This window comes from Dendrobates tinctorius, unplaced genomic scaffold (genome assembly GCF_039654945.1).
Source record: "Dendrobates tinctorius isolate UK_male_01 unplaced genomic scaffold, ASM3965494v1 ptg000222l, whole genome shotgun sequence".
NCBI classification, from domain to species: Eukaryota; Metazoa; Chordata; class Amphibia; order Anura; family Dendrobatidae; genus Dendrobates; species Dendrobates tinctorius.
This window is the reverse complement of record NW_027361889.1, coordinates 3,161,559-3,188,379: the sequence shown is the minus strand read 5'-3', so window position 1 is coordinate 3,188,379 and position 26,821 is coordinate 3,161,559. Positions and strand designations below refer to the sequence as shown.

Genomic DNA, 26,821 nt, shown 5'->3' with positions numbered 1-26,821 from the left:
GTCAATTCTGTGTCACTAGGTAACTGGTTTTTATAATATGTCTCCTCCTGGAAAAACAAAATCTAGTGGGGGTTGGGTGGAGCTGAGAACAGAGCCTGGAAGAAGCGCTTGGCAGTGTGAAACGTCTTTTGCTCTTTTTTTCTGTATCCTCCACATGGTATGTAATTAAGGAATAACTTTTTTAGCCACGGGGTGAGTGCCAGAGTTGTGTTTCTCCCCCCCCCCCCCCCCCCTCTGCTCCTAGTTTGTATAACATCCACAGATTATACCATGGACGTCCGGACCTGCATCTATCTCGAGAGGGGCTCTGGCGCTCACTGCGGGGGGATAAAATCCATTCACTTGTATGAGAGTGTCTATAAATCGAGAAGCACTCTTGCTTTGCAATTTTTGAACATTTCGTACTAGTGATTCCTTGAAGTGATGGAGGCAGATCCCTCTGGTGGCGTCCTCATCAGTTGGTATATTATAGCATTTTTCACAGATACGCCATATATGTACAAGATTGGGGAAAGCTCGGTCCTGTCTTTTTTTTTTTTTCTTTGTTTTATTTTGTGGCTGCAAATTCTTACTATGACTTTTTTTGCTTGTAAAGAGGGAAGAAACTCCTTTTTTTTTGTCCAATGTATTGATGAAGTCAATGGTAATCCGTTCTTTAATCTGTGTTGTGCCGGGGGCTGATGATGTGCAGCTCTGTACTGCTCACGTATTGTACTTCGCACCCGCTAACGTGCCCGACTAAAGAGCGAGCTGTAGCTCAGACGATATCGGGGCTGGGACAACGTGCTGGGAATATTTAACTTTGATGTACGGTGAGGCGAAACCATCAGGCACATCCATTATTTGTCTTTTGTATCCATATTCTTCCTCTACAGATTTCATGCTGTAGTAGTCCAACAGTTGCCTCCAGCTCAGGGAGCAGTAGCTCCTTCTCGCCTGTTGGATCCATAGGCAGGCCAAAAACATTAGCAAATGCTTTGTGTTGTGAATCTACCACTCCAGGTGTCCCCTCACCATGCTCTACCTATCCGAGAGCACCAGGTATGTGTCCAAAAGTGGGATTGACTTGATTTTTTTTTTTTTTTTTTTCCGTTTTCACAGCTTGGACAGTAAATGTGTGTTACAACCTCCTTTCTTTAATGTGGTGTTTTTTTATATATAACAAAGCCAAATTAATCTTGAGCTTATTTTCAGGCTGTTTCTGCAGCTACATCGGGTAGTGTTTTTAGTATGTATCAAGGAAAATTGTTTTATGCTGAGGGTATATACGTCTTCAATGTATTATTTATTTTCACTTTACTCTGTCGCCTAATTGGGGGACACAGAACCGTGGGTGTTATGCTGCTGTCCACTAGGAGGCGACACTATGCATAATCTGAAAAAGATTAACTTTGGCTCCTCCTCTGCAGTATACACCCCTGGACTGCGCCAGTCTTCTCCAGTTTTTGCTTAGTGTCGCAAGGAGGCACACCTAAGAATTTTTACTCCGTCTTTTTTTCCTGGATTTTTTTTCCAACGGACTACAGATGAAGAAAAGCGGGTCTCCAGCGAGGCTCCCCGGCATGGCTCCCTCCTCGGTCCCCTATTAGGGGTACCCGGTAGAGGTCGAGGTGGCTATTCCCCATGTCGCTCCTTCCCCAGTCCCTCGGGTACTGGTGCGAAGTTGAGAACCCCCCTCCCTCCTCAGTTCCTTTCGGCTCTGGGTTGAGGTTGAGGCGACGATGAAGCCCCCTGACGGTGACGGCAGCACCCTCCCTAATCCCCCTCTGGGGGTATTAGGTTGAGACACCGCAGGTAGTGCCTGTACCAGGCACCATTCGGCCGCTTGCCAGCCCAGGGACCCCAGTCCAACTGAGGGCTCCTGTTGGGACCGGGGGAGGTGCAGCAAGGCATAGCACTTGTCAGACCGGACTCCCTGCGCCCTGTCTCTGCGGCAGCACCAGCTGCATAGCGCCTCGAAGGGACCCTGAGCGTTCAGACCCCACCGCTAGCCTTCCTTTTCATTTCGGGGGGGGGGGGGGTGTCTGGGTTAAATCCGACCCCCCCCCCCCACAGGCAGCCACGCCGTCCTGGAGCCCTGCTGGGCATGAGACCTCAAATTTAGGCCGCGGCTTCGGCCTAGCCGAAGTCGCCGCCTTATTCCCACCCCCGGCCCGCCTCCCGGATGACGAAAATGACACTCTGCAGTGTCATAGAAAGGGCGGATAGAGACAGGAAAGGCGCGCTTTTACATAGTTCAGCGCGCCCTTTTTCAGCTCTCCGCCCCCTTCCCTCTCCACCTCAGAATTCCGGTGGCCATCTTGCTGCACCAGAAAACATAGCTGAAGACAGCACAGCGGTCTCTGGGGGGCACAGGACTGGGATTTATCGGCGCTGGACCTTGGGGGCGCACCGGTGAGGTAAGATCACTGCTGGGTTCTCTGTACTCAGCTGTGAGTTCATATAACCTATAATGCTCCCCTATTCCTTTCCTCTGCGTAGATACCCCTGTAGGGCCTTGGCTAATCAGACTCTGGCATACCCGCACTGCTGGGACTGTACCCAAAACACTGGATCAGAACCCTAAGAAGTCCCTACCAATGCTTCTGCGTCCGCTACTGCGCCGGAATGGGCTACTCAGATGTCGCAGTCTGACACAGTCTATAGATAACCTGACCTCCACACTACTGCAGGCTCTGCAGGGTCATGTCTCGGCTATGAACGTTGCCCAGCAAAGGGACATCCGGTCTCGGGGACATGCCGCTTCCGACAGTTGTAGACGTAAGCGGACCCACAGATCGCATTCATCTGCGTCTTCACATAGCACTAGGTCGTCCCCCCTCCAGGGAGAGACACAGTGGCTCCAGGTCACCTAGACCGTCCCCTAATAGAGAAAGACAAGGCGGATCTCCACAACGATCCCCGACCACAGAAACCTCTGCCCTAGTTCGCCCGCTAGGGAGCTCCTTAGCGATGCGCAAGACTCGGAGGGCATATGTGACTCTTACTCAGATAACGAAACAGAGAACACTCTGGTCCCTTGTCCCCCTAGCAATACAGCGCTAGTTGAGGATATAATCTCCTCCTTCCTTCGGGTGCTGGACATTTCTGATCCAACCCCGGAAGCACCAGAACACAAGATTTCCTTCGAGAGTGTTCAGAAACCATCTAAAGTCTTCCCTAATCACATGGAATTTCAAAAAATACTTTCTAAGCATTTTTTGCAGCCTGAGAAAAAATTCGCCAATCGCAAATACTTAGAAGCAAAGTACCCCTTCCCACAGAAGGACACTAAGGAATGGACAGATCCACCTGAAGTGGACCCCCCAGTCTCTAGGCTAGCAGCACAAACTCTTCTCTCACTGCCGGACAGCTCAACCTTCAAGGACGCAGCAGACAGACAGGTAGAACGCATGGCTCATTCAATCTTCGAAGCGGCAGGAGCCTCTCTGGCTCCCGCGTTTACTTCAGTCTGGGCAGCCAAGGCCATTATGGCCTGGGCTAAACTATTGCAACAGGGCCTCCAAGCTTCAAATCCTCAGCTGGCGGATCAGGCGGTGCAAATTGCAGAAGTGGCAGATTACATGGTCCATGCAGCGTTGGATTCTGCAAGAAGGGTAGCGGGAATAGCATCAAACGCCATCACGATCCGGCGTATTCTCTGGCTGAGGGAATGGAAGGCGGATGCGGCCTCAAAAAAGTCCCTAACAAATCTCCCGTACTTCAGTGGGTGGGCGTCTTTTCGGTGAAAAGCTGGATACAGTGATATCCAATGCTACCGGGGGTAAAAGTACCTCTCTCCCTCAACTAAAACCAAAACGCACGTTTAAAAGACGTAATCAATCTAGTTTCCGATCCTTTCGGAATTCTTCAGGCTGGTCCGTCTCGCGCCCAGCACAAAATCGTAACCGCTCCCCCCGCAGAGACAACACACGGGCAGCACAGAGGCCGGACAGGAACTGGCAGTCAAAAGTAAGCCAGGCAAAATCCAAAGGAGGAAAAACTCAGACTTTCCCCTCATCATGACTCATGGTCTCCGGAAGACACCCCACTCGTAGGCGGACGACTGCTACTCTTTCAGCAGGTCTGGCTGCCTATTACACAAGACAGGTGGGTCAAGGAAATAGTGTCTTCCGGATACAAGATCGAGTTTACTATCAGCCCACCAAACAGGTTCTTTCTTTCCGTTCCTCCAAAACCTCCACTCAAGGCTCGAGCCTTCCATCAAGCGGTTTCTTCCCTCCTTCAAGCAGGAGTCATAGTACCGGTTCCAGCAGACGAGCGCTTCCGAGGGTTCTACTCCAATCTGTTCGTGGTGCCCAAGAAGGGAGGCAGCGTCCGACCGATACTAGACCTCAAGCAACTCAACAAGTATGTTCGAGTTCGTCACTTTCGCATGGAGTCCCTCCGGTCAATCGTTGCGTCCATGGAAAAAGGAGAATATCTCGCCTCCATAGACATACAGAACGCATACCTGCATATACCAATTGCTCCCGCCCATTCTCAGATTCGCAATCAACCAAGACCATTACCAGTTCGTGGCCCTCCCGTTCGGACTCGCCACGGCTCCCAAAACATTTACAAAGGTCATGGCAGCTACCATGGACGTTCTACACTCCAGAGGCATAGTAGTCGTTCCATACCTGGACGACCTTCTCATCAAGGCCCCCAACTTCCAGGACTGCGAGGTCAACGTCTCAATCACAATCAACACTCTGAGTCGCCTGGGATGGTTAGTCAATTTACAGAAGTCCTCGACTACCCCGTGTCAGTCTCTGGCCTTCCTGGGGATGCTATTCGACACCTCCAGGGGTCTCGTGATCCTCCCCAGGGACAAGGCACTGTCCCTCCTTTTGGGAGTTCGCACTCTCCTCCGCAAGTCCCCCCCAATCTCCGGTATGCCATGAGAGTACTCGGCAGGATGGCAGCAGCAATGGAGGCGGTACCGTTTGCCCAGTTTCACCTCAGACCTCTTCAACTGGCCATCCTCAAGTCCTGTGACAGGAATCCGGTCTTCCTCGACAGGGAGTTCCGGTTATCATCGAAAACCAGGTGGTCCCTGCACTGGTGGCTCAAGCCAACCTCGCTTGCAAGGGGAAAATCTTTTCTCTCAGGTCAATGGAAGGTTTTGACCACCGACGCAAGCCTGACGGGTTGGGGCACGGTGCACCTACATCACATAGCGCAAGGCAAATGGTCACCAATGGAAGCGAACATGCCGATCAACATCCTGGAAATTCGGGCCATCTTCCTGGCATTGAAAGCCTTTCATCACTTGCTAGCAGACTCTCATATCAGAGTACAGTCGGACATTGCCACGGCGGTAGCATACGTGAACCATCAAGGCGGGACCCGCAGCATCCAGGCGATGAACGAAGTAACACGTATCCTACACTGGGCGGAGGATGCGGGGTCGGTACTCTGCGGTCCACATTCCGGGTGTGGACAACTGGGAAGCCGACTACCTCAGCAGACAAGGAATGGATTCGGGGGAGTGGTCTCTCCATCCCGAATTTTTTCGTCAGATCTGCCATCACTGGGGGACCCCGGACGTGGATCTCATGGCATCCCATCTCAATGCCAAGGTTCCCAATTTCATGGCCAGGACGCGCGATCCACGGTCGCTCGGAGCAGATGCCCTGGTTCAGGACTGGACCCAGTTCCAGCTTCTGTACATTTTTTCCACCCCTCCTCCTGATCTCCAGAGTCCTGAGGAAGATCAAACAAGAGGGAGTTCCCACCAATCCTGATCGCCCCAGACTGGCCCAGGCGTACATGGTACGCCGACGTCGTGCAACTCGCAGCAGACGCCCCCTGGCGTCTCCCCACACGTCCCGACCTTCTGTCAGAAGGCCCGTTCTTCCACCAGAACTCAGGGGCTCTCAATTTGACGGCGTGACCATTGAGACCTGGGTTTTGACTCAGGCAGGTTTTTCACCGGACGTCATTAAAACCATGATCAGGGCTCGAAAGCCAGCCAGGATTTACTATCGTACCTGGAAGGCTTTCTTTACATGGTGCGAATCTCGTAGACAGATTCCACTCCCCTACTCTCTTCCAAAGGTCCTCGGTTTCCTTCAGTCAGGCCTGGACGCCAGGCAATCCCTGGGCTCGCTTAAGAGTCAGGTGTCAGCGCTCTGTGTTCTTTCAGAGGCGTATTGCTAACAAGCCGCAAGTGAGGACTTTTCTCCAAGGGGTTTCCCGATTGGTTCCCCCCTACAAACATCCATTGGAGACGTGGGACCTCAACCTGGTCTTGACAGCATTGCAGACACCTCCTTTCGAACCCCTTAAGGAGGTCTCACTCTGCCTTCTCTCACAGAAGGTGGTCTTTCTGGTGGCAATCACCTCGCTACGCAGGGTGTCCGAACTTTCAGCACTTTCCTGCAGAAAACCCTTCCTGGTTTTCCATCAGGACAAGGTGGTTCTCTGTACAGTCCCATCTTTCCTTCCGAAAGTTGTGTCCAGCTTCCACCTTAATGAGGAAATCTCACTACCATCTCTTTGCCCGGTTCCCGTTCATAGAGTGGAGAAGGCTCTGCATACGCTTGACCTTGTCAGGGCATTGCGTATATACGTATTTAAGACTGCTCCCTTCCGGAAGTATGATTCACTTTTCCGTCTTCCAGAAGGCGTTCGCAAGGGCCTACCGGCTTCCAAAGCCACCATTGCTAGGTGGATCAAGTCCACCATACAAGAGGCTTACCGCCTTAACAATTCTCCTCTTCTGGCCGGTATCACGGCACACTCTATGCGGGCGGTAGGGGGCTCTTGGGCCATTCGGCACCAAGCCTCGGCACAACAAGTGTATAAGGCAGCCACTTGGACTAGCCTGCACACATTTACAAAACACTACAGAGTGCATACCCAGTCCTCAGCGGATGCGAGCCTGGGTAGACGGGTCCTGCAGGCGGCAGTACTCCAAATCTAGGGGACTGTCAGCACAATATTCGTCCACTGCTTCCTACCCAGCGACTGCTTTGGGACGTCCCACGGTTCTGTGTCCCCCAATTAGGCGACAGAGAAAGGCCGGTTTCACATTTGCGCTTCAGGGCGCAGCGAAGGCCGCTAAGCCCCGCCCCTGCCGCGCCTCCGCCGGTAGCTCCGCCTCCGGGCGCATGACGCTGCATGCGTCGTGCGTACCCTACCTTCATCACTGAGTACGCAGGCCGTGCGCAGTATGCGTTTGGCGGCGCCTGCGTCCTTTTGACGGTGCGCCGAGCGCAACCAAATTGCAACAGGTTGCGTTTGGCGCTGGTCGGCGCACCGTCAAAAGGACGCAGGCGTCGCAAAAACGCATGCTGCGCACGGCCTGCGTCCTCAGTGATAAAGATAGGGGACGCATGCAGCGTCATGCGCCTGGAGGTGGCGCTACCGGCGGAGGCGGGGCTTAGCGGCAGCCGTTCGCAGGCCGTCGCTGCGCCCTGAAGCGCAAATGTGAAACCGGCCTAAAGGAGATTTTTGTGTACTCACCGTAAAATCTTTCTCTTAACCTTTAACCCCTTAAGCCCCAAGGGTGGTTTGCACGTTAATGACCAGGCCAATTTTTACAATTCTGACCACTGTCCCTTTATGAGGTAATAACTCTGAAACGCTTCCATGGATCCCGGTGATTCTGACATTGTTTTTTCGTGACATATTGTACTTCATGTTAGTGGGAAAATTTCATTCAAATAACTTGCGTTTATTTGTGAAAAAAACGGAAATTTGGCGAAAATTTTGAAAATTTCACAATTTTCCAACTTTGAATTTTTATGCCCTTAAATCACAGAGATACGGCACACAAAAAACTTAATAAGTAACATTTCCCACATGTTTACTTTACATCAGCACAATTTTGAAACCAAAATTTTTTTTTGTTAGGAAGTTATAAGGGTTAAAAGTTGACCAGCGATTTCTCATTTTTGCAACACCATTTTATTTTTACGGACCACATCACATTTGAAGCCACTTTGAGGGGTCTATATGATAGAAAATACCCAAAAGTGACACCATTCTAAAAACTGCACCCCTTAAGGTGCTCAAAACCACATTCAAGAAGTTTATTAACCCTTTAGGTGCGTCACAGGAATTTTTTGAATATTGAAAAAAAAAAATTAACATCTACCTTTTTTTTCCCTAAAAAAATACTTCAGGTTCAATTTTTTTTAATTTACCAAGGGTAACAGGAGAAATTTGACTGCAAAAGTTATTATGCAATTGGTCCTGAGTACGCAGATACCTGATATGTGGGGGGGAACCACTGTTTCGGCGCATGGCAGACCTCAGCAGGGAAAGAGTGCCATTTGACTTTTTCAATACAAAATTGGCTGGAATTCAGATCGGACGCCATGTCGTGTTTGGAGAGCCCCTGATGTACCTAAACAGTGGAAACCCCCCCAAGTGACCCCATTTTGGAAACTAGACCCCCCCAAGGAACTTATCTAGATATGTGGTGGGAACTTTGAACCCACAAGGGCTTCACAGAAGTTTATAACGTACAGCGGTACAATTAAAAAATCATATTTTTTCCACAAAAATGATCTTTTCACCCCCAATTTTTATTTTTCCAAGGGTAATAGGTCCCTAAAAGTTATTGTGCAATTTGTCCTGAGTACATTGATACCCCATATGTGGGTGTAAATGACTATTTGGGCGCATGGCAGAGCTCGGAAGGGAAGCAGCGCCATTTGACGTTTTTGGCTGGAATTGAGATCGGACACCATGTTGCGTTTGGAAAGCCCCTGATGTACCAAAACAGTGGAAACCCCCCACAAATGACACCATTTTGGAAACTAGACCTCCCAAGGAACTTATCTAGATGTGTGGTGAGCACTTTAGCACTTTGAAGCCCCCAGTGCTTCAAAGAAGTTTATAACGCCCGTGCGTGAAAATACAAAAATCGTATTTTTTCCACAAACATGATCTTTTAGTCACCAATTTTTTCATTTTCCCAAGGGTACAAGGAGAAATTGGACCCCAAAAGTTGTTGTCCAATTTGTCCTGAGTACGCTGATACCTCATATGTGGGAGAAAACTACTGTATGGACACACCTCGGGGCTCGGAAGGGAAGTAGTGACGTTTTGGAATGCAGACTTTGATGGACTGGTCTGCGGGTGTCATGTTGCTTTTGGAGAACCCCTGATGTACCTAAACAGTGGAAACCCCCCACAAATGACCCCATTTTGGAAACTAGACCCCCTAAGGAACTTATCTAGATGTGTGGTGAGCACTTTGAACCCCCAAGGGCTTCACAGAAGTAAGTATATAATGCCCAGGCATGAAAATAAAAAAATCGTATTTTTTCCACAAACATGATCAATTAGTCTCCAATTTTTTTATTTTCCCAAGGGTAACAGGATAAATTGGACCCCAAAAGTTGTTGTCCAATTTGTCCTGAGTACGCTGATACCTCATATGTGGGAGAAAACTAATGTATGGGCACACGTCGGGGCTCGGAAGGGAAGTAGTGACGTTTTGGAATGCAGACTTTGATGGATTGGTCTGCGGGTGTCATCTGTGCGTTTGGAGAGCCCCTGATGTACCTAAACTATTGAAACTCCCCACAAGTGACCCCATTTTGGACACTAGACCTCCCACGGAACTTATCTAGATGTGTGGTGAGCACTGTGAACCCCCAAGTGCTTCACGGAAGTTTATAACGCCTGGGCGTGAAAATAAAAAAATCTTTTTTTTCCACAAAAATGATATTTTTGCCCCCAATTTTTTATTTTCCTAAGGGTAACAGGAGAAATTGGACCCCAAAAGTTGTTTTACAATTTGTCCTGAGTATGCTGATACCCTATATGTGGGGGTAAAACACTGTTTGGGCGCATGGCAGAGCTTGGAAGGGAAGGAGCACCATTTGACTTTTTCAACGCAGAATTGGCTGGAATTGAGATCAGACACCATGTTGCAAATTCTAGAGCCCCTGATGTGCCCAAACAATGGAAACCCCCAATTCTAACTCCAACCCGAACCCCAGCACACCCCTAGCCCTAACCCTAACCCTAATGGGAAAATGGAAATAAATACATTTTTTTAATTTTATTATTTTTCCCTAACTAAGGGGGTGATAACGGGGGTTTGATTTACTATTTATGGCGGTTTTTATGTTTGGCAGCTGTCATACGCTAAAAGACGCTTTTTATTGTAAAAATAGTTTTTGCATCACCACATATTGTGAGCTATAATTTTTCCGTATTTTGACCCACCTAGTCATGTGAGGTCTTATTCTTTGCGGGACGAGTTGACGTTTTTATCGGCACCATTTTTGGGCACGTGACATTTTTTGATCGCTTTTTATTCCGATTTTTGGGATGCGGAATGAACAAAAACCAGCGTTTCATGAATTTCTTTTGGGGGGGTGCGTTTACACCGTTCCGCGTGCGGTAAAATTGATAAAGCGCTTTTATTCTTCGTGTCGGTACGGTTACAGCGATACCTCATTTAGGTCGTTTTTTTTTATGTTTTGTCGGTTTTTTGCAATGAAAACAATTTTATATAAAAAAATAATTATTTTTGCATCGCTTTATTCTGCGAGCTATATCATTTTTTCTTTTTTTTTGCGGATGATGCTGTATGGCGGCTTGTTATTTGTGGGACAAGATGACGTTTTCAGCGGTACCATAGATATTTATATGCGTCTTTTTAATCGCGCGTTATTGCACTTTTTGTTCGGTGGTATAATAATAAATCATTATTTTTTTGCATAGTTTTTTATTTTTATTTTTTAAGGGGTTCGCTAAAGGGGTTAACTAATGGGACAGTTTTATAGGGCGGGTCGTTACGGACGCGGCGATACCAAATATGTGTACTTTTATTGTTTTTTTGTTTTTTTTATTTTCAAAAAATGAATTTATTGGGGAATATATTTTTTTTTTTTTACTAATTTAGCGATTTTTTTTTTTTTTTTAATTTTTACACTTTTTTTTTTTTTTTTTTTACTTTATTACATAGTCCCAGGTGGAACATCACTGTCCTGTGACAGTTCGCTGATCTGTCACATCACAGATCACTGTGACAGATCAGCAATCTGTCACAGGCAGTTCTGCAGACTTCCTCATGCCTGCGCTTTGCAGGCAGTGAGGAAGTCAGCTCCCTACAGGCCCCCGAAGGCCCCCGTCGCATCTTGGATCCGGGGGCCTGTAGGGAAAGAGTCCCCCGCAGCAGCGCTGCACATTGCGCTGCCGTGGGGGGCTCAGGGAAGCACCGAGGGAGCCCCCTCCCTGCCGATGCTTCCCTTTAACTCCTGGTACACCGCGATCGTGTTTGATCGCGGTGTACGAGGGGTTAACATGTCGGGGGCGGTCCGTGACCGCCCCTGACACATTGTGCCGGGTGTCAGCTGTGATAATCAGCTGACACCCGGCCGCGATCAGCGGCGCTCACCACGTGGGCGCCGCTGATCGCATTAGACGTACTATCCCGTCCTTGGGAATTAAGTCCCAGGGCACATGGACGGGATAGTACATCTAATGGCAGAAAGGGGTTAATTGGGGGACACAGCTCCCACCCTGTTGCCCTTACGGGCTGTTGTTACGGTTGGGTTCTCATATTGTTGTTTGAGCTCGTGCATAGTAGCCTTCTTACAGGCATGGTTATGTTTCTGGTATATTCCTCCTAATGCTTTTGCACAAAACTGGAGAAGACTGACGCAGTCCAGGGGTGCATACTGCAGAGGAGGAGCCAAATCTATTTCAGATTATGCATAGTGTCGCCTCCTAGTGGACAGCAGCATAACACCCACAGTTCTGTGTCCCCCAATTAAAGGCTAAGAGAAAGAGATTTTACGGTGAGTACACAAAAATCTCCTTTTTCATTGCTCAAATATATATTGGTGGAATTTTAATTCATTATGGCTATTGGGACTATTAAACAGATTTCTTATTCATTTTTTTCTTGACTCATTTTATTATTATTATTATTATTATTATTATTATTATTTTGTCTCTTTGAATAATGTGCACATTTGGCTCACATAGGCACAGAAAATAAAATTCCAATTTTTTAAAAAAAAATATTTTTTTTTTACTATTGTATAAGTGGTTGTACTTAAGAGTATGTACTTTGGACAGGTCCCACGTGTATTTGCATGGGGTGACTTCTGCGTGGCTCCCTGCTGTGGTTCCCGCATGAGATCCTCTATAGGTTTTGCAGCACGTAGTAAATCATTTTTCGGAACTATGGTGGAAAAATCTGAAAGAACTAAAATAATGGGGGCTACTGTATTTTGAGTACTATAAGACGCACCCAAAATTTTCTGAAGGAAAATAGGGAAAAAAATTAATGTGTAAAATGAGGGTCCATCTTATAGTGTGAATATACTTAAAAATACCCCCCAGGAATACCCCCAGCACCCCAGGAAAATGGCCGCCGGGGCGGTGCATACTCGGATTGAGATCTCGGGATGAGATTTCGTTGCCGAGATCTCAATCTGAGCATGCACCGCCACTGGTGACCATTTTCCCGGAGGCCTCCACATCGCAGAAGTGGATATGCAGGGCCTCCAAGCTTTCACAAGATGCTGGCGGAGCCCTGAGCACTACAGCGCACCACCGCCGCACCAGCCTGGGAAGGGAGTGTGATCATCGCCCGGCAGCGTGGGACCGCACGCAGAATCGCCCGACTCCTGCTGATGCCACAGTATTGGTTAATATATTCAGACTATAAGACGCACCCCCATTTTCCCACAAAAATTTTTGGTGAAAAAAGTGCGTCTTATAGTCTGAAAAATACGGTAGTTTTGCTGTGGAATACACATTAGACTTTTTTCAGATCGGACATTTTTTTCAAATGAGCAGGAAAGAAAAAAAAAAAAAAAGTACTGAACATATTAGTCAGAGCATAGCCTTTCAGTATGCAGTGACTGCCCTCTAGTGGTAGAATGCCGCCATGAACCTGTCAGCTGTCACATGCTGCGCTGCTCCAACCCTTGCAGCAGGAAACAGACGGACTCCATCATTACTGAAAATATGGGGCAGGTTTAACAATATGGTCTAATTTTTACACAGTGCAAACTTGGACTAGACTGTCAAAAAGGGCTAAACGGAAGTGTTTCATGCAATTTAATAGACTAGAAAAATGTAAGTTTACACCATGTATTTGTTCTCAGTTCTGCTATACAATGTTTTCTGCCAAGGTAACTCACATGGACTCTCTTCTTCCATATCACAACCATACGTCTCCTGTATGTTACTGTGAGTTATGTAATAATGCGTGCATCCATATTCTCACCTACCAGCTATCCCAAAGCTACTACACAGCCATTACACTGCAGTTGGTAGTTTCCTATCTTAAAGGGGTTGTCCACCTTTGTAAACAAGCTTTCTTTTTCTTTTCTTAAATCCATGCAATTGGGGCTAAAAATAATTTTTGCAGTTGGGATTCATTAAAGATTTTGCACCATTTTCCTCCTATAGCTGCTGTATTGCACTGTCTAAGAATGGAGTAACTGTAATACAGCGTCTATAGGAGGAAAACGGGGCAAAATTTTTAATGAAACCCAATTGCAAAAATGATTTTTAGCCCCAATTGCAAGCATTTAAGTAAGAAAATAAAATGTACCTAAAATTTGGACAATCCCTTTAAGTATAAAGAAACCCATCTTTCTCCGCATACTGGATCGTTTTTTTTCAATTTTTTTCATTTCTTTTTGTACTTCTGTAGTATTTGTCACCTTTGGTCAATGTATTACTACTATAGATCAGCTTTTGTAATCCCATTTTTAATCCATAATGGTCTATAATGTACTGTATTGGTTAATCATTTGTCGGTGTGGATCTTCGGAATCAACCAAATAGGTGTCGTTAAAGTGAAACCTTGTCAGTCGCCACTAGAGGGCGCTAAAGAGCTAACTGCATATCTGAATACTTCCACTGCCATTTTAGTGCTGCTTCTTACTTGCTGCAGTAGTCACGTACCATACACCAATTACTGTATGTGGACAGTGTAGCCAAACGGGGCCTTGGTCGTCACCTAGTGTGCAAACTAGTGCCTTCTTGGGTCAGTGATTGGTTGTGGTAGTTACATAGAATCATAGAATCATAGAGTTGGAAGGGACCTCCTGGGCCATCTGGTCCAACCCCCTGCTCCAACATGATTGATGTCCGGCGCAAGATCGCTGCAGAAAGTAAGTGGAGACTGCTGGAGCAGCAGATATGGCAGGAGTGGATGTCAGAACTGCCATCGCTGATGTGTTTAAAGGGGTTTTTCACAAACTAAATTTATGCTATAACCATAGGCGTTAATGATTGCTGGGGGATTTTTAATTTGGATAAATTTTGTCACCAGGATTTTCCTCCTCCATCTGAGAGTAGCTTGATGTAGAGACAGAGACCCTGATTTCAGTGTTGTCACTTACTGGGTTGCTTGCTGTAGTTTTGATAAGATCGCTGTTTTATCTGCTGCGGTTCTCCGAATGCTGAGCTCTGTGTAACTCCGCCCACACCACTGAATGGCAGCTTTCTGTGTGCAGTATACGATCAGTGGTGGGGGCGGGGTTTATTCACAGCTCGTGAATATGATAGACTTTACTAGTTCTCTAGTGATTTCCTAAAACAGCAACTTGGGTTGCCCTTTTCTACACTTGCTCTAGTTCAGGTGTTCAAAATTATCAACCATGGGGCGGCTAATTACATTGTATAAATATATGGACAGACAGCGGAGAGATCTTTATAATCTGTTTTTACCCAGAACTGACACTATAGCAAAGGGGGGTATCCTTTTGTTTTAGATGAGAGGTTTTATCATCACCAAAAGCGATTCTTAACTGTAAGAGCAGTGAGACTATGGATTCTTTACTGTAAGGGCAGTGAGACTATGGATTCTTTACTGTTAGGGCAGTGAGACTATGGATTCTTTACCGTAAGGGCAGTGAGACTATGGATTCTTTACTGTAAGGGCAGTGAGACTATGGATTCTTTACTGTAAGGGCAGTGAGACTATGGATTCTTTACTGTAAGAGCAGTGAGACTATGGATTCTTTATAGTAAAGGGAAGTGAGACTATGGATTCTTTATTGTATGATCAGTGAGACTATGGATTCTTTATTGTATGAACAGTGAGACTATGGATTCTTTATAGTAAAGGGCAGTGAGACTATGGATTCTTTATTGTATGATCAGTGAGACTATGGATTCTTTATTGTATGAACAGTGAGACTATGGATTCTTTATAGTAAAGGGCAGTGAGACTATGGATTCTTTATAGTAAAGGGCAGTGAGACTATGGATTCTTTACCGTAAGGGCAGTGAGACTATGGGTTCTATACTGTAAGGGCAGTGAGACTATGGATTCTTTACTGTAAGAGCAGTGAGACCATTGATTCTTTACCGTAAGCGCAGTGACACTATGGGTTCTTTACTGTAAGGGCAGTGATGCTACTGAACTCTGCCACATGATGTTGTGATGGTCGAGTTATTGAACAGGCCCGGATGCCTTTTTTGAAAAATCTAACTTTACAGGTTTGTGTGTGCTATATTTCTGGGGATGAGACGTTGAATCAGGGATTTTTTTTTTTTCTTCTGATTGCAGTGTTTGGGGTCTGGAAGGATTTTTGTGAGGGGCATTTGCCTCATTGTGACTTTTGCCTTCTTTTGGATCAACACTGTAGGATTGATGGGCTGATTGTTAACAATATAAGGGAGTGAGACGAGCTGCACTAATAGTCACACCGGCTTGCACATACATATTATTGTACCTGTGTATACAATGAATGGGGGCACTTCCTTATAGTTATTGCCTGATGGAAGGTTAAAAAATCAGACCCCTAGTAATAAAACATTTATCCTAAGATTAAACCACGATCGGTGTTAAGACACTGGTCCCATTTCTTAAATTTTGAGGTGCAGTTTGGCTTAGACACTGCCTTATAGTTCAGACCTATGCAGCGCTGCACTTTTTAGGACCGCTTTTTGGCTGAGCGCTCTCCAGCCGACAGTGCTGTCACCCTTGTAGCTTTGTTCTGATTGTCACATACAGATATTCCTGTAGCAGAAGGAGCTGATCTGTCATGCCGTGTCCATGTATTTGTTGATGTATGCACGTCATTCTCTTGTTTCCCTTGCTTTATAGGCAAAACACAAGTGCCTGTCTTTGGATAATAATCATAAACTGAATGACCAAGAAAGCAAACAGGTATGAACTACACGTGGTGTGATTGACATGTAATATTAGCGTTATCGTATGCTAACATTTAGAGATCTGCTCAGTGATTCACTTGTTTGGATGGAAAGTTGATTATGGATGTAAAAAAAATAAAGATAATGCTTTGATACGTGTCATGTCTGCATGCATGAAAATCTCCTTGCACTAGAAGCATGGAATGAAAAAGATTAACAGTGAAGAACGTATATTCCATTTTATCACCTGGTCCTGTTTTGAAGAAGCTGCTTAAAGAAATAATGTAAAATCAGCTGTAATATTTCCCTACTGCGTCACCACAAGGGGAAATGAGGTATTACAACCGTCCTAGTGAAAGCAGTAGGCGATCTTTAGAATGCAGGAGTGTGTTGGGGTCCTCCAAGAGGGTTTCTTGGGTGAGGTTCTCAAGAATATTTGAAAATCCTTTTTTCGTTTTTTTTTCTTCTCTTTAAATCACATTTAGAGGTTTTGATTTTTTTGATTTTTTTTTTCTAATTTACTTTTTGTTAATGCATTTTTTTTTTTTTCTTATGGAAAATCCTTTGTAAAAACTCATGCGTAAGCATACAGGATGTGAAGCCTCTCCTAAAGTGTTATTCCAATCTTCCTAGATGGGTATTGTTGGATAGTCGCTTGTAAAAACAAAACTGTTTGTTCAAATTTGTTTTTGATATATTAACGCTGTTTTGTTTTTTCTTTTTGTTCACTGCTCGTTGCCTTGGAGACCGACCACTGCTACTGGCTAAGGCCAGTTTCACATTAGCGCTTTTTAAGCGCACGCACGGCCGGGGGTAGCTCCGCCCCCGAGCCGGCTCTCTGCCCGGCGTGCCCGCCCCTTGCTTGTAGCGCCGCCTACTAGCGGACAGCGGCGCCTGCGATCGGCGCACCCTATCTTTAGCATAGGGTGCGCAGATCGTGCGCAGGCCGTGCGCTAGTTGCGCTTTGACCTGCGCTGCGCACTTTTGACGGTGCGCCGTGCGCGCCAAAATCAAACTTTTCGGATTTTGGCGCGCACGGCGCACCGTCAAAAGTGCGCAGCGCAGGTCAAAGCGCAACTAGCGCACGGCCTGCGCACGATCTGCGCACCCTATGCTAAAGATAGGGTGCGCCGATCGCAGGCGCCGCTGTCCGCTAGTAGGCGGCGCTACAAGCAAGGGGCGGGCACGCCGGGCAGAGAGCCGGCTCGAGGGCGGAGCTACCCCCGGCCGTGCGTGCGCTTAAAAAGCGCTAATGTGAAACCGGCCTAAGCTGTTAGGCGCTGCACCAGCGATCCTGGCCAGTTTGAAGCAGCACTTACAATCTCATTAGAATAGAGCTTTTAAGGACCGCAAATGTTCCGTTGTCCAGCAGCGGTGGTCTGTCTCCATGGAAAACATTGTAAATAAATGTGAGTATCTCAAAAACGGCTGAAAATTTTTAATAAGTAGTAAGTTGCTTGCATTTACAAACACTATTTGACAATACCCATCTATGAAAATGTGTTACACACGTGGTCAAAATTGTTGCTACCCCATGACAGAAAAACCCACAATGGTCACAGAAATACACACAGCTGTGGTCATTATCCTTTTGCAAGACCCATGACCTGCGACTGAGACCAAGCTTTCTGACACTGGGCAGCACATTTCTCTCTAGAGTCCCTTGATAGTCTTGAGATTTCATTGTTCCCTGCACAGATTCTAGACACCCTATGCCAGATGCTGTAAATCAGCCCCAGAACATAACAGAACCTCCTCCGTGTTTCACAGTAGGGACAGTCTTCTTTTCTTGATATGCTTCATTTTTCCCTCTGTGAACATAAAGCTGATGTGTCTTGCCCAAAAGTTCAATTTTTGTCTCATCTGTCCATAGGACATTCTCCCAGAAGCTTTGTGGCTTGTCAACATGTAGTTTGGCAAATTCCAGTCTGGCTAAGTTTTTTATGATTTTTTGTTTTTTTTGTTTTCAACAATGGTGTCCTCCTTGGTCATCTTCCATGAAGTCCACTTTGGCTTATGCAATGACGGCTGGTGCGATCTGACACTGATGTTCCTTGAGCTTGAAGTTCACTTTTAATCTGTCTAGACGTTTTTCTGGGCTCATTTGTTAACATTCGTATTATCCGTCTCTTTGATTTGTCATCAGTTTTCCTCCTGCGGCCACGTCCAGGGTGGTTGGCTACAGTCCCATGGAGCTTAAATTTCTGAATAATATGTGCACCTGTAGCCACAGGAACATCAAGCTGCTTGGAGATGGTCTTATAACTTTTACCTTTTAACATGTTTGTCTATAATTTTCTTTCTAATCTCCTGAGACAACTCTTTCCTTCACTTTCTCTGGTCCATGTTGAGTGTGATACAAACCATGTCACCAAACAGCGCAGTGAGTATCTGTAGCCCCCTATACAGGCCCACTCACTGACTCCAAGATTGTAGACACCTGTGATGCTAATTAGTGGACACACCGCAATTTAACATGTCCCTTTTGTCACATTATTTTCAGGGGTATTTCATGAGTTTCATTTTTTCTTTAAATTCTGTGGCAGCATGGTTGAAAAGCGATGTCTGACTTTCATTTGTTCATTTTCATAGGTTTTTTATTTATTATTACTTTTGTCAGGTTCAAGTTATTTCTGTGACCATTGTGGGTTTTTCTGTCCTTAAACGAGGGGTACCACCAATTTTGACCACGTGTGTATAACTTTATCTACCAGAAACATAGGCTTTTTATAGAGTGTAGTGTGAAGGAATCTGTTGAGCAGGGCAGTAGTTCTTGTATATTGGAAATATTTGCTTACTGGGGAATACAGATGTAACAAAAGGAGGAACCCCCTTACCCCCCTATAAGCCAAAGGAAAAAGCCACCAACAATAAAGTGTCTTTTTTTTTTTTTTTGCATACTCTAAAAAAGGACATGTAATACTTCTTTTTCCCCGCAGGTACCTTAACGTTCCTAGTGTAGTAATACACTACTGTGAAACAGGAAAAAAAAAGTCAAATTTTACTTAAAAAATCCACTTTTTTTTTTTTTTTGGAATCTGTTTTGCCTTTTCAATATGGGCCATGTTGATAATGTGTACAAATGCTTTTTTTTTGTGTGTATTTCTACGTTTTGAATGTTACTAAATGTCTTCTGTGGTTTATCATTTCTCCTGTTTGTGTTTCTTATTGGAGAAGAGACCTGTTAAAGGATTTGGATACCTTTGCACTGACTTCTTATTTTTCTTTTATCGCAAAAAAGGAAAATTAATGGTTTTTCCAAATAGTCTTCATTAAATGTTTACTACCGTTCTGTTGTAGAGTCAGTAACTCCTTGACATAGCTGGCTGTCCTGTTGCTCCCGACATAGTTCCCACTTCTGACTCGGCAGATTCACTATGCATTATACCCATCCTACACTTTAAGCTTTACACACACCAGATAAATGGCAACTGAATGTTGGCAGGACCCAGCTCACAAAGTGGGGGGCTTCCTTACTGCACCTAGACACATGCTATCAGTGTAAAAAGAATTGGACATGTGAAATTCTAAAGGGCAAGAGTTTTTTTCTTTACAGAGATAAGCGACTGACTTCTGTCTCCTTCCACAACCACTGGCATGCTCTGCTGAACTGAGTGTGTATTTTTATTGGGTGGTCAGGAGAGCTGCCTATCGGCCGATCTATAGAGAAGGTTTAAAGGTGTCTGCAGGGACAATGGAGATGATTGTCGGATCAAAGTGCAGCTGGGGGATAAAGGTGCAAACAAGACTGAATGAAGGGGTAGATAATACAGGCTGGGAGGGAAAGTAGAGCAGCCACTGCAGGGAGAAGGAGGAGAAAGTCGGTACAGGAATGAAGCTGTGCCCAAAAATAAGAGCCAGTGCTCTGAACATACAGTCCAGCATGTATTACTGGGAGGCACTCGCCCACATGAAAAATGACTGAAACTAGGAACAGGTTGCAAATCGAGGAAATATGAAAATGAATGAGGGCGTTGCACCAAATTCTGTTTAAAAAAAAAAAAAAAGTTTCTTGTCAAAGGTTTCCATTGTCTTTACATGTCTTGGTGAGTTGGAACTTCTACCGAACAATGATATTCAAACAGCCTTTATCCTGATGCTTTTTTAGGCTCCATATTATTGCTGCAAAACCTGTGATCTTAACATAAGAGGACTTAAAAGAAGTCTGCCAACTCAAAATGACTGTTCAAACTAAGCACAAATGCTCGGATCCCCACCAGCATAGCCCAGCACTTCAGTGCATCATTCCACTGATTTTGTCATCCATCTATTTTCACCGTCCTTTTGGCTTTTGTAAAGCCAGAGCTTCCAGTCAAAGAATGAGGGCAGAGGTAGACAGAAAATAAGTAGGTGTGAGGGTGCATTGACCTGCATGGCCACGCCATGGGTGCAGTGAGCCCCTCAGCTTGGTTTGAACAGTCATTTTATACTGACAGACTCCCGTTAAATGTTTGGCCGTGCTGTCGTCTGCATTAAGTGGGTCCCTTCGGTGGTGACCTATGAGGTCACTCAATGTTCTGCAGAAGAGCTCACGCCTATGTCCAGGAGATGAACTTTGTGGGATCAGACTATAATTTATTTTATTTTGCGAACTTCCAACTCGCCACTTCCGTCTCTCCAATCTCCGATGACTTTATCTTTTTGTGATCGGCTGCTAACATGTGGAAATGTTTAGATTGTGATTTACCTTTTCTACAATAAGCATATGATACAAAGGAGACCCGCGCAGCCACGTGTGCACGAAGCCCAACGACTTCAAGGGAATATTTGAAAATCGTGGCCTTTGGGAGTCTCCTTTGTATGACATGTTTCCAGGAATGGATGGTGGAGACCTTGAGTGGGTTTGACATGTGCTTAATCCCCTTTACATGAATCGGATAACTAGTGTCTTATTATGATTTATTTGTATGCAAAATTAAAACCTGCACCTTTTTGCTTATTTAATGTATATATTCTTTAAACAGAGCCATCTCAGTGTTTTTTCAGTGGTAAACCCACTGGCTTCCAGTATAACATCCAGTATAACCTCTAGTCTGGCATCCAGTATTGGCTCAGATAGTTCATCCCCTACTGCGCTATCAAGTGTTAATGCCAAAGCACTCCCATTCTATCCTGCTAGTAATACTGTTGAATCAGTCATAGGTAAGCCTACGTGTTTCGTCTTTTACTTTGCCATATGGTCACTTGTATTAAAACTTTTTTTTTCCCTTGAAGGGTTTTAGACATTTTGTTAGATAAGAAATCTGTTATAAATAGATATACAGAGTGGGCCATTTATATGGATATAATAAAGTTGGATCCAAAATGGCCGCCATGGTCCTCCCCCCCCCCACCCCATTTTGGAAAGTTTTCCCCCTCCTATATACTAATGTGCCACAAACAGGAAGTTGATCTCACCAACCATTCCCATTTTATTTAGGTGTATCCATATACATGGCCCACCCTGTATAATATGTTAACACATTGCCTTTTTATGTTTGACTTTTTTCACTTGTGTTCGGTGTTGGTCAATGGTATTTGTGTTTTGCTTGGAACATTCATTGAATAAAAATGCAGACGTGTTGATAAAATCAAATGGGTTGTCCAGGATTGATGCTTATGAGCTATCCTTAGGGAAGACCATCAATATCAGATCACTTGGTGCACTGACACCCGGCACCCCCGCCAGTCATCGGTTATTGTCTCCAGCAGGTGTCAGATGTAAACAGTCTAAGAAGCCAGAAAACACAGCTTTGTGTATACTGTATAGTGTCCGTGTTCTGCAGCGCCTCTCCTGTGCTGTGCAGCGCCTCTCCTGTGCTGTGCAGCGCCTCTCCTGTGCTGTGCAGCGCCTCTCCTGTGCTGTGCAGCGCCTCTCCTGTGCTGTGCAGCGCCTCTCCTGTGCTGTGCAGCGCCGCTCCTGTGCTGTGCAGCGCCGCTCCTGTGCTGTGCAGCGCCGCTCCTGTGCTGTGCAGCGCCGCTCCTGTGCTGTGCAGCGCCGCTCCTGTGCTGTGCAGCGCCGCTCCTGTGCTGTGCAGCGCCGCTCCTGTGCTGTGCAGCCCCGCTCCTGTGCTGTGCAGCGCCGCTCCTGTGCTGTGCAGCGCCGCTCTTGTGCTGTGCAGCGCCGCTACTTTTCACTTCAGTTTTTTTCATGATTTTACAATGATGACCTATCTTTGGGGTACAGTATTCAATTAATAATGGGGTAAGACCTCTTGGACCCTTACAAATGGCAAAATGAAGGTGTAGGGACTTGTTGAAGTCACTGTGGCTTCATTTACGGCAGTATGTATGTGTGTAATATGTAACTACAGCTGCTTATAAGGGATTGTCAGACGGCACCTCCTCAGAAACCAGTCTCAAATTACTAAAAGCATCATCTCTAATAAACACTTCCTTTTTCTTTTCCTGAAACCATTTAGATTTTTTTTTTCTTACAGCTACTCTTACTGCCTTTTGATATAACAGCGCCTGGTGGTTGGCTAGCTTTAGGCGCTGTTCACCTTGCATTTTCATTTTCCGTACGGCGCATACGCAAGGAAAATGTTTTCACGTACACAACTGCGCATTATTTAGCTGCATGTGTTGCATAAGGTGCTTTTTCAATATGGTGGGGGGGGGGGGAATTATACCGGCCCAAGGGATAATTTTTTGACATCTGCAGGGCTCTATGGCTTCACTTGGTGCAGGTGTCCGGAATATATTCTGGTGTGGCCTTACTGATTCACTAATCCATTACATCACCTCTAGCTTTACCCCAGGGGCCCGTGCTCTATATTTAGGGTGTAAACAGGTCTTTCTTTCTACATGCCGTGCATAATAGAAGGGGAGGGGTGTAGTGGCTGGTTGGCAGGCTGCTCCGGAGTCCTCCTCTATTCCTGGGAGCGTGTGACAGCCTCCTGATAGCTGTGGTCACATGAGCTGCCGTGATCAGCTGCCATGGTACAGTGTGAGCGAGCAGAGCAGGGGACTGCAGGCAGTGAGTCAGCACTTGCACCGCCGCCGGTAAGCTCAACGACGTCTGCATTGCTTTTACTTCCCACTACACAACCCTGGGAATTCTTGTGTTTTCCTGATTCCCTTCAGTTGCACAATGCTGTAATTATTCTCCTACGTATTATATGATATCGCGAATGCTGCTCGGCAATGCATCAAACTTAGGAGATCAATGCAGAGAGTTCGGGAACTTGCATCAATGAAAATGTTAGTGCACGGCTGCATATTGCTCTTTTCAAGGACATGAGCTATGTATTAGCACATACGTGCTTCCTTTTATGAATTTTCTCTGCATTTATATTGGTCTGCTCGTACATGAGACGTCTCTCTACAACCAAATACTCGTGCATCGAGACAGGGTTTTTTTTTGCATTATTCATTCATAAAATATGACCAGGGATCACTTATTACTAGGTGTGCAGATTGCCGGCCTTTTTATATACTGGTGCAGCAGTGCTGAGTTGTTTGCTCACCGTGAAAGCTCTTGTAAATGAGGATTACCTGCAGTCCTATGTAAAATCGCCACAAAAGATCGTTATGATTTCAGTGGTGAATCTAGCAAAATTGCAAATTCCGATCTGCTACATGTATGGAATCTGATCGCATTTCAACATGGCGAGCAGTTCTTTCCCATTGCAATAAATGTATATACGAGAGGAACAGACTAACGCCCCCTTCATTTATACTGCTGGCGGCATTCAACGAGAGAAAATTGGTGCCTTTTATGTAAAATTGTATTTCAACCATAGTCCTGGAGCGTCGTGGATCTATAGGAATCAAAGTAATTGCCCGGGGGGGGGGGGAGTATACGCTCTCTCTGATCCCTTCACATTTCCCATTCTTACCCAGTAGTTACTGGTTTGTGCTTTATGGTCTTATTATACTGGAAATGCCCACTTAGTCAATGGTTGAGGTGGGTCAGCACTGGGGCCTCAGTGTGCCGGTAAGGACTAGGTAAGCGTCAGAATTGGGGCGTTAGTTTGGCCTCTCTTACAGTAGTTGTCCTCTACTGAGCAAACACTATTGGCTGTCTCAAAGGTATTACATAAAATTAAAAAAATGCATATATACCTTCCGAACTCGCTCCACTTTTTTTTTGCTCTGTGCCCTTTGTCCTCTGGTGATCTCATGATATCGGCTGCAGGGCTGACATGTCGTTGTTCATGTCACCGGGGACACACAGGACTCCGAGCAGGACAGCGTCATCTGATTGGGAGGTAAGCACGCATTTTTTTAAATTTTATGCAGAACCTTAAGGGCATTCAGTAGAGTTTATCCGTTTTTCTTAACAATTTTTGCAAATTTTTTGTTTTAACTGGGATCTTTTACCAGTTTGAGCCTGTTAAACTGGCCATGGAGTAGTGGTTGCATAGATGACTAAAAAAAATTTTTTTAATCAATTTCTGTAACGCTTAGGTTATAATTTATGTTAAAGAATGGCTCCCACTAAAAAAAAAAAAAAAAAAAAAGTTTAGGCCATAGCTTATGTAAATGTAATGTAGTATAAGTGTATAACAATATTCACCAATTGCCATCTTTCCCAGTTTCCAGCATTGTTCTGCTCCTCTTCTGCGTTGTGACTGAAGCTCCGACTCTCGGAATCACACTGAGGTTTGCGTGACCTGGAAGTCGCTTTTCCGATGTAAGTCTATGGAGTGTCAGGACAAGGCTCTATAGACTTGCTTGGTAATAGCGATATCCGTGTCGCACATAAACCTCGGTGTGAGCCGACAATTGGGCATAGAAGTCACTTGACCTAGAAGGGGAGTGGAGCTGTGCTGGAAACGGGGGAAGATGGCAATCTGTAAGTATTTTAAAACCTCTCCACCACATGTCTGTTCACCCAGGTTTAGCTCCTAACATTTTTAATGGAAGCATTTTGTGCTATTCCATTGATATGTCACTTACTGGTCAGCATGTTGTGTTTTTAGATTTAAAAAAAAAAAAAAATACCGTTTTCTAATTTCTCTGCCTTAGATTCACCAGTTCTCTAAATGCTGAGCTGTATCTAATCCCGAACACACCTCTGATTGGCTGCTTTCTGTATTCATTGTGCAAAGGCAGAAAGTGCTCACAGTTTAAGAATACGGAGCATTTCTTGCCGCAGGCTTTCTAGTCTTCTAGTGATATCATGCTGATAAAATCATTGTTTTATCAAAACTATGACAAGCAGCACAGTAAGTAATACATCAGTAGAATAAGGGCCTCGGTCCTTACATCATGCTTCTCTCAGATTAGGAGACAAAAAACTGACAAATTTTTCTTTTACGTTCCCCTGCATGAGACTGAGCAATCATAAGCAGGCAGCAACACAAGGGGAGAAAAGGACACGCCCTGGTCTCAGTACTGATTTCTGCAAAAACAGAGCTGAGTTATGTATCATTACAAACTCTTCCAGATCTCATAGTGCCGTCAGCTCTGACCCTTCCCCCACACTGACTGCCTGATCTGGAAGTGTTTGTAATGATCAGTGAGGAGAGGAGGGCGTTAAGGTTTTTTTTTTTTTTTTTTTCTTCCTTCTCTGCATGAGGCTACCTGGTTATGTTTTGTCAACCTCACACAGGGGAAGACGTACTTGCCTGCAGAGACAAATCTCTGGTAACTCCCAGTGAAATGTCCTCTTTAACTGAGTATCTTCTCCAATTGGTGCTACGCCACTGATTCTGGGCAGGTTTCTCTCCTCTATTCCAAAGAGATGGGAGGAATAGGGCTAAGCAACAGCACATGTGAAAAAGACTTGGGTATACTAATAGATCACAGACTGAATATGAGTCAACAGTGTGATGCAGCAGCAAAAAAGGCAAATGCAATTCTAGGATGTATTAACAGAAGCATACAGTCTAGATCACGTGAAGTCATTATTTCCCTCTACTCCTCTTTGGTCAGACCTCATCTGGAATATTGTGTCCAGTTTTGGGCACCACATTTTAAAAAAGACATCAAAAAACTGGAGCAAGTTCAGAAAAGAGCGACCAGAATGGTGACCGGTCTGCAAACCCTGTCTTATGAGGAAAGGTTGCAGGATTTGGGATTGTTTAGTTTGCAAAAGAGAAGACTGAGAGGAGACTTAATTGCTGTCTACAAATATCTAAAGGGCTGTCACATTGTAGAAGGATCAACTTTATTCTCATTTGCACAAGGAAAGACTAGAAGCAATGGGATGAAACTGAATGGGAGGAGACACAGATTAGATATTAGAAAAAACTTTTTGACAGAGTGATCAATGAGTGGAATAGGCTGCCACGAGAAGTGGTGAGTTCTCCTTCAATGGAAGTCTTCAAGCAGAGGCTGGACAGACATCTGACTGGGATGATTTAGCGAATCCTGCTTTGAGCAGGGGGTTGGACCAGATGGCCCAGGAGGTCCCTTCCAACTCTACGATTCTATGATTCTAAGTTATAATGACGAGCACCTAATATGCAAATTTCCCCTTCAACTTCTTTGTGGGTGTTTGCTTTTTCTCCTCTATGACACTTGCCAATTAAAACACGGTCTTGTCATACAGGAGAAAAGGCAAACACCCACAGAGAAGATCTCATCGCCTGTAATACAGGTGGGTCTGGCGCCCCAATAGCAGGAAGGAACGTGTCACCCGTGGAGTGAGAATGCTCTTCGGCAGGCTGCAGCTGTGACCTCGGTGGGCGCTTCTTTTTTGTCCCTTATGACTAGTGTTTCCCAAACTCTAGTCCACACCGCCCCACCATGTCATGTTTTCAGGATTTCCATAGTTTTGCACATGTGAGAGAATTTCTGATGCCTTGATGAT

At 45.3% G+C, this 26,821-nt stretch overlaps 1 protein-coding gene across 5 annotated transcripts in view; it reads left to right on the top strand.

Annotated features, from left to right (window-relative positions):
* Positions 1 to 26,821, top strand: part of UNKL (unk like zinc finger) — an 87,660-nt gene that overhangs the window by 39,922 nt on the left and 20,917 nt on the right. For 4 of the 5 annotated variants that reach the window (XM_073555201.1, XM_073555200.1, XM_073555203.1 and 1 more), the window contains 2 exons: positions 16,034 to 16,096; positions 21,045 to 21,222. In XM_073555201.1, coding sequence (XP_073411302.1) covers positions 16,034 to 16,096; positions 21,045 to 21,222 — 241 coding nt within the window. Of the gene's footprint in view, positions 1 to 875; positions 1,046 to 11,737; positions 11,754 to 16,033; positions 16,097 to 21,044; positions 21,223 to 26,821 lie in introns of all 5 variants that reach the window. The other variant, XM_073555204.1, reaches the window with a different exon arrangement.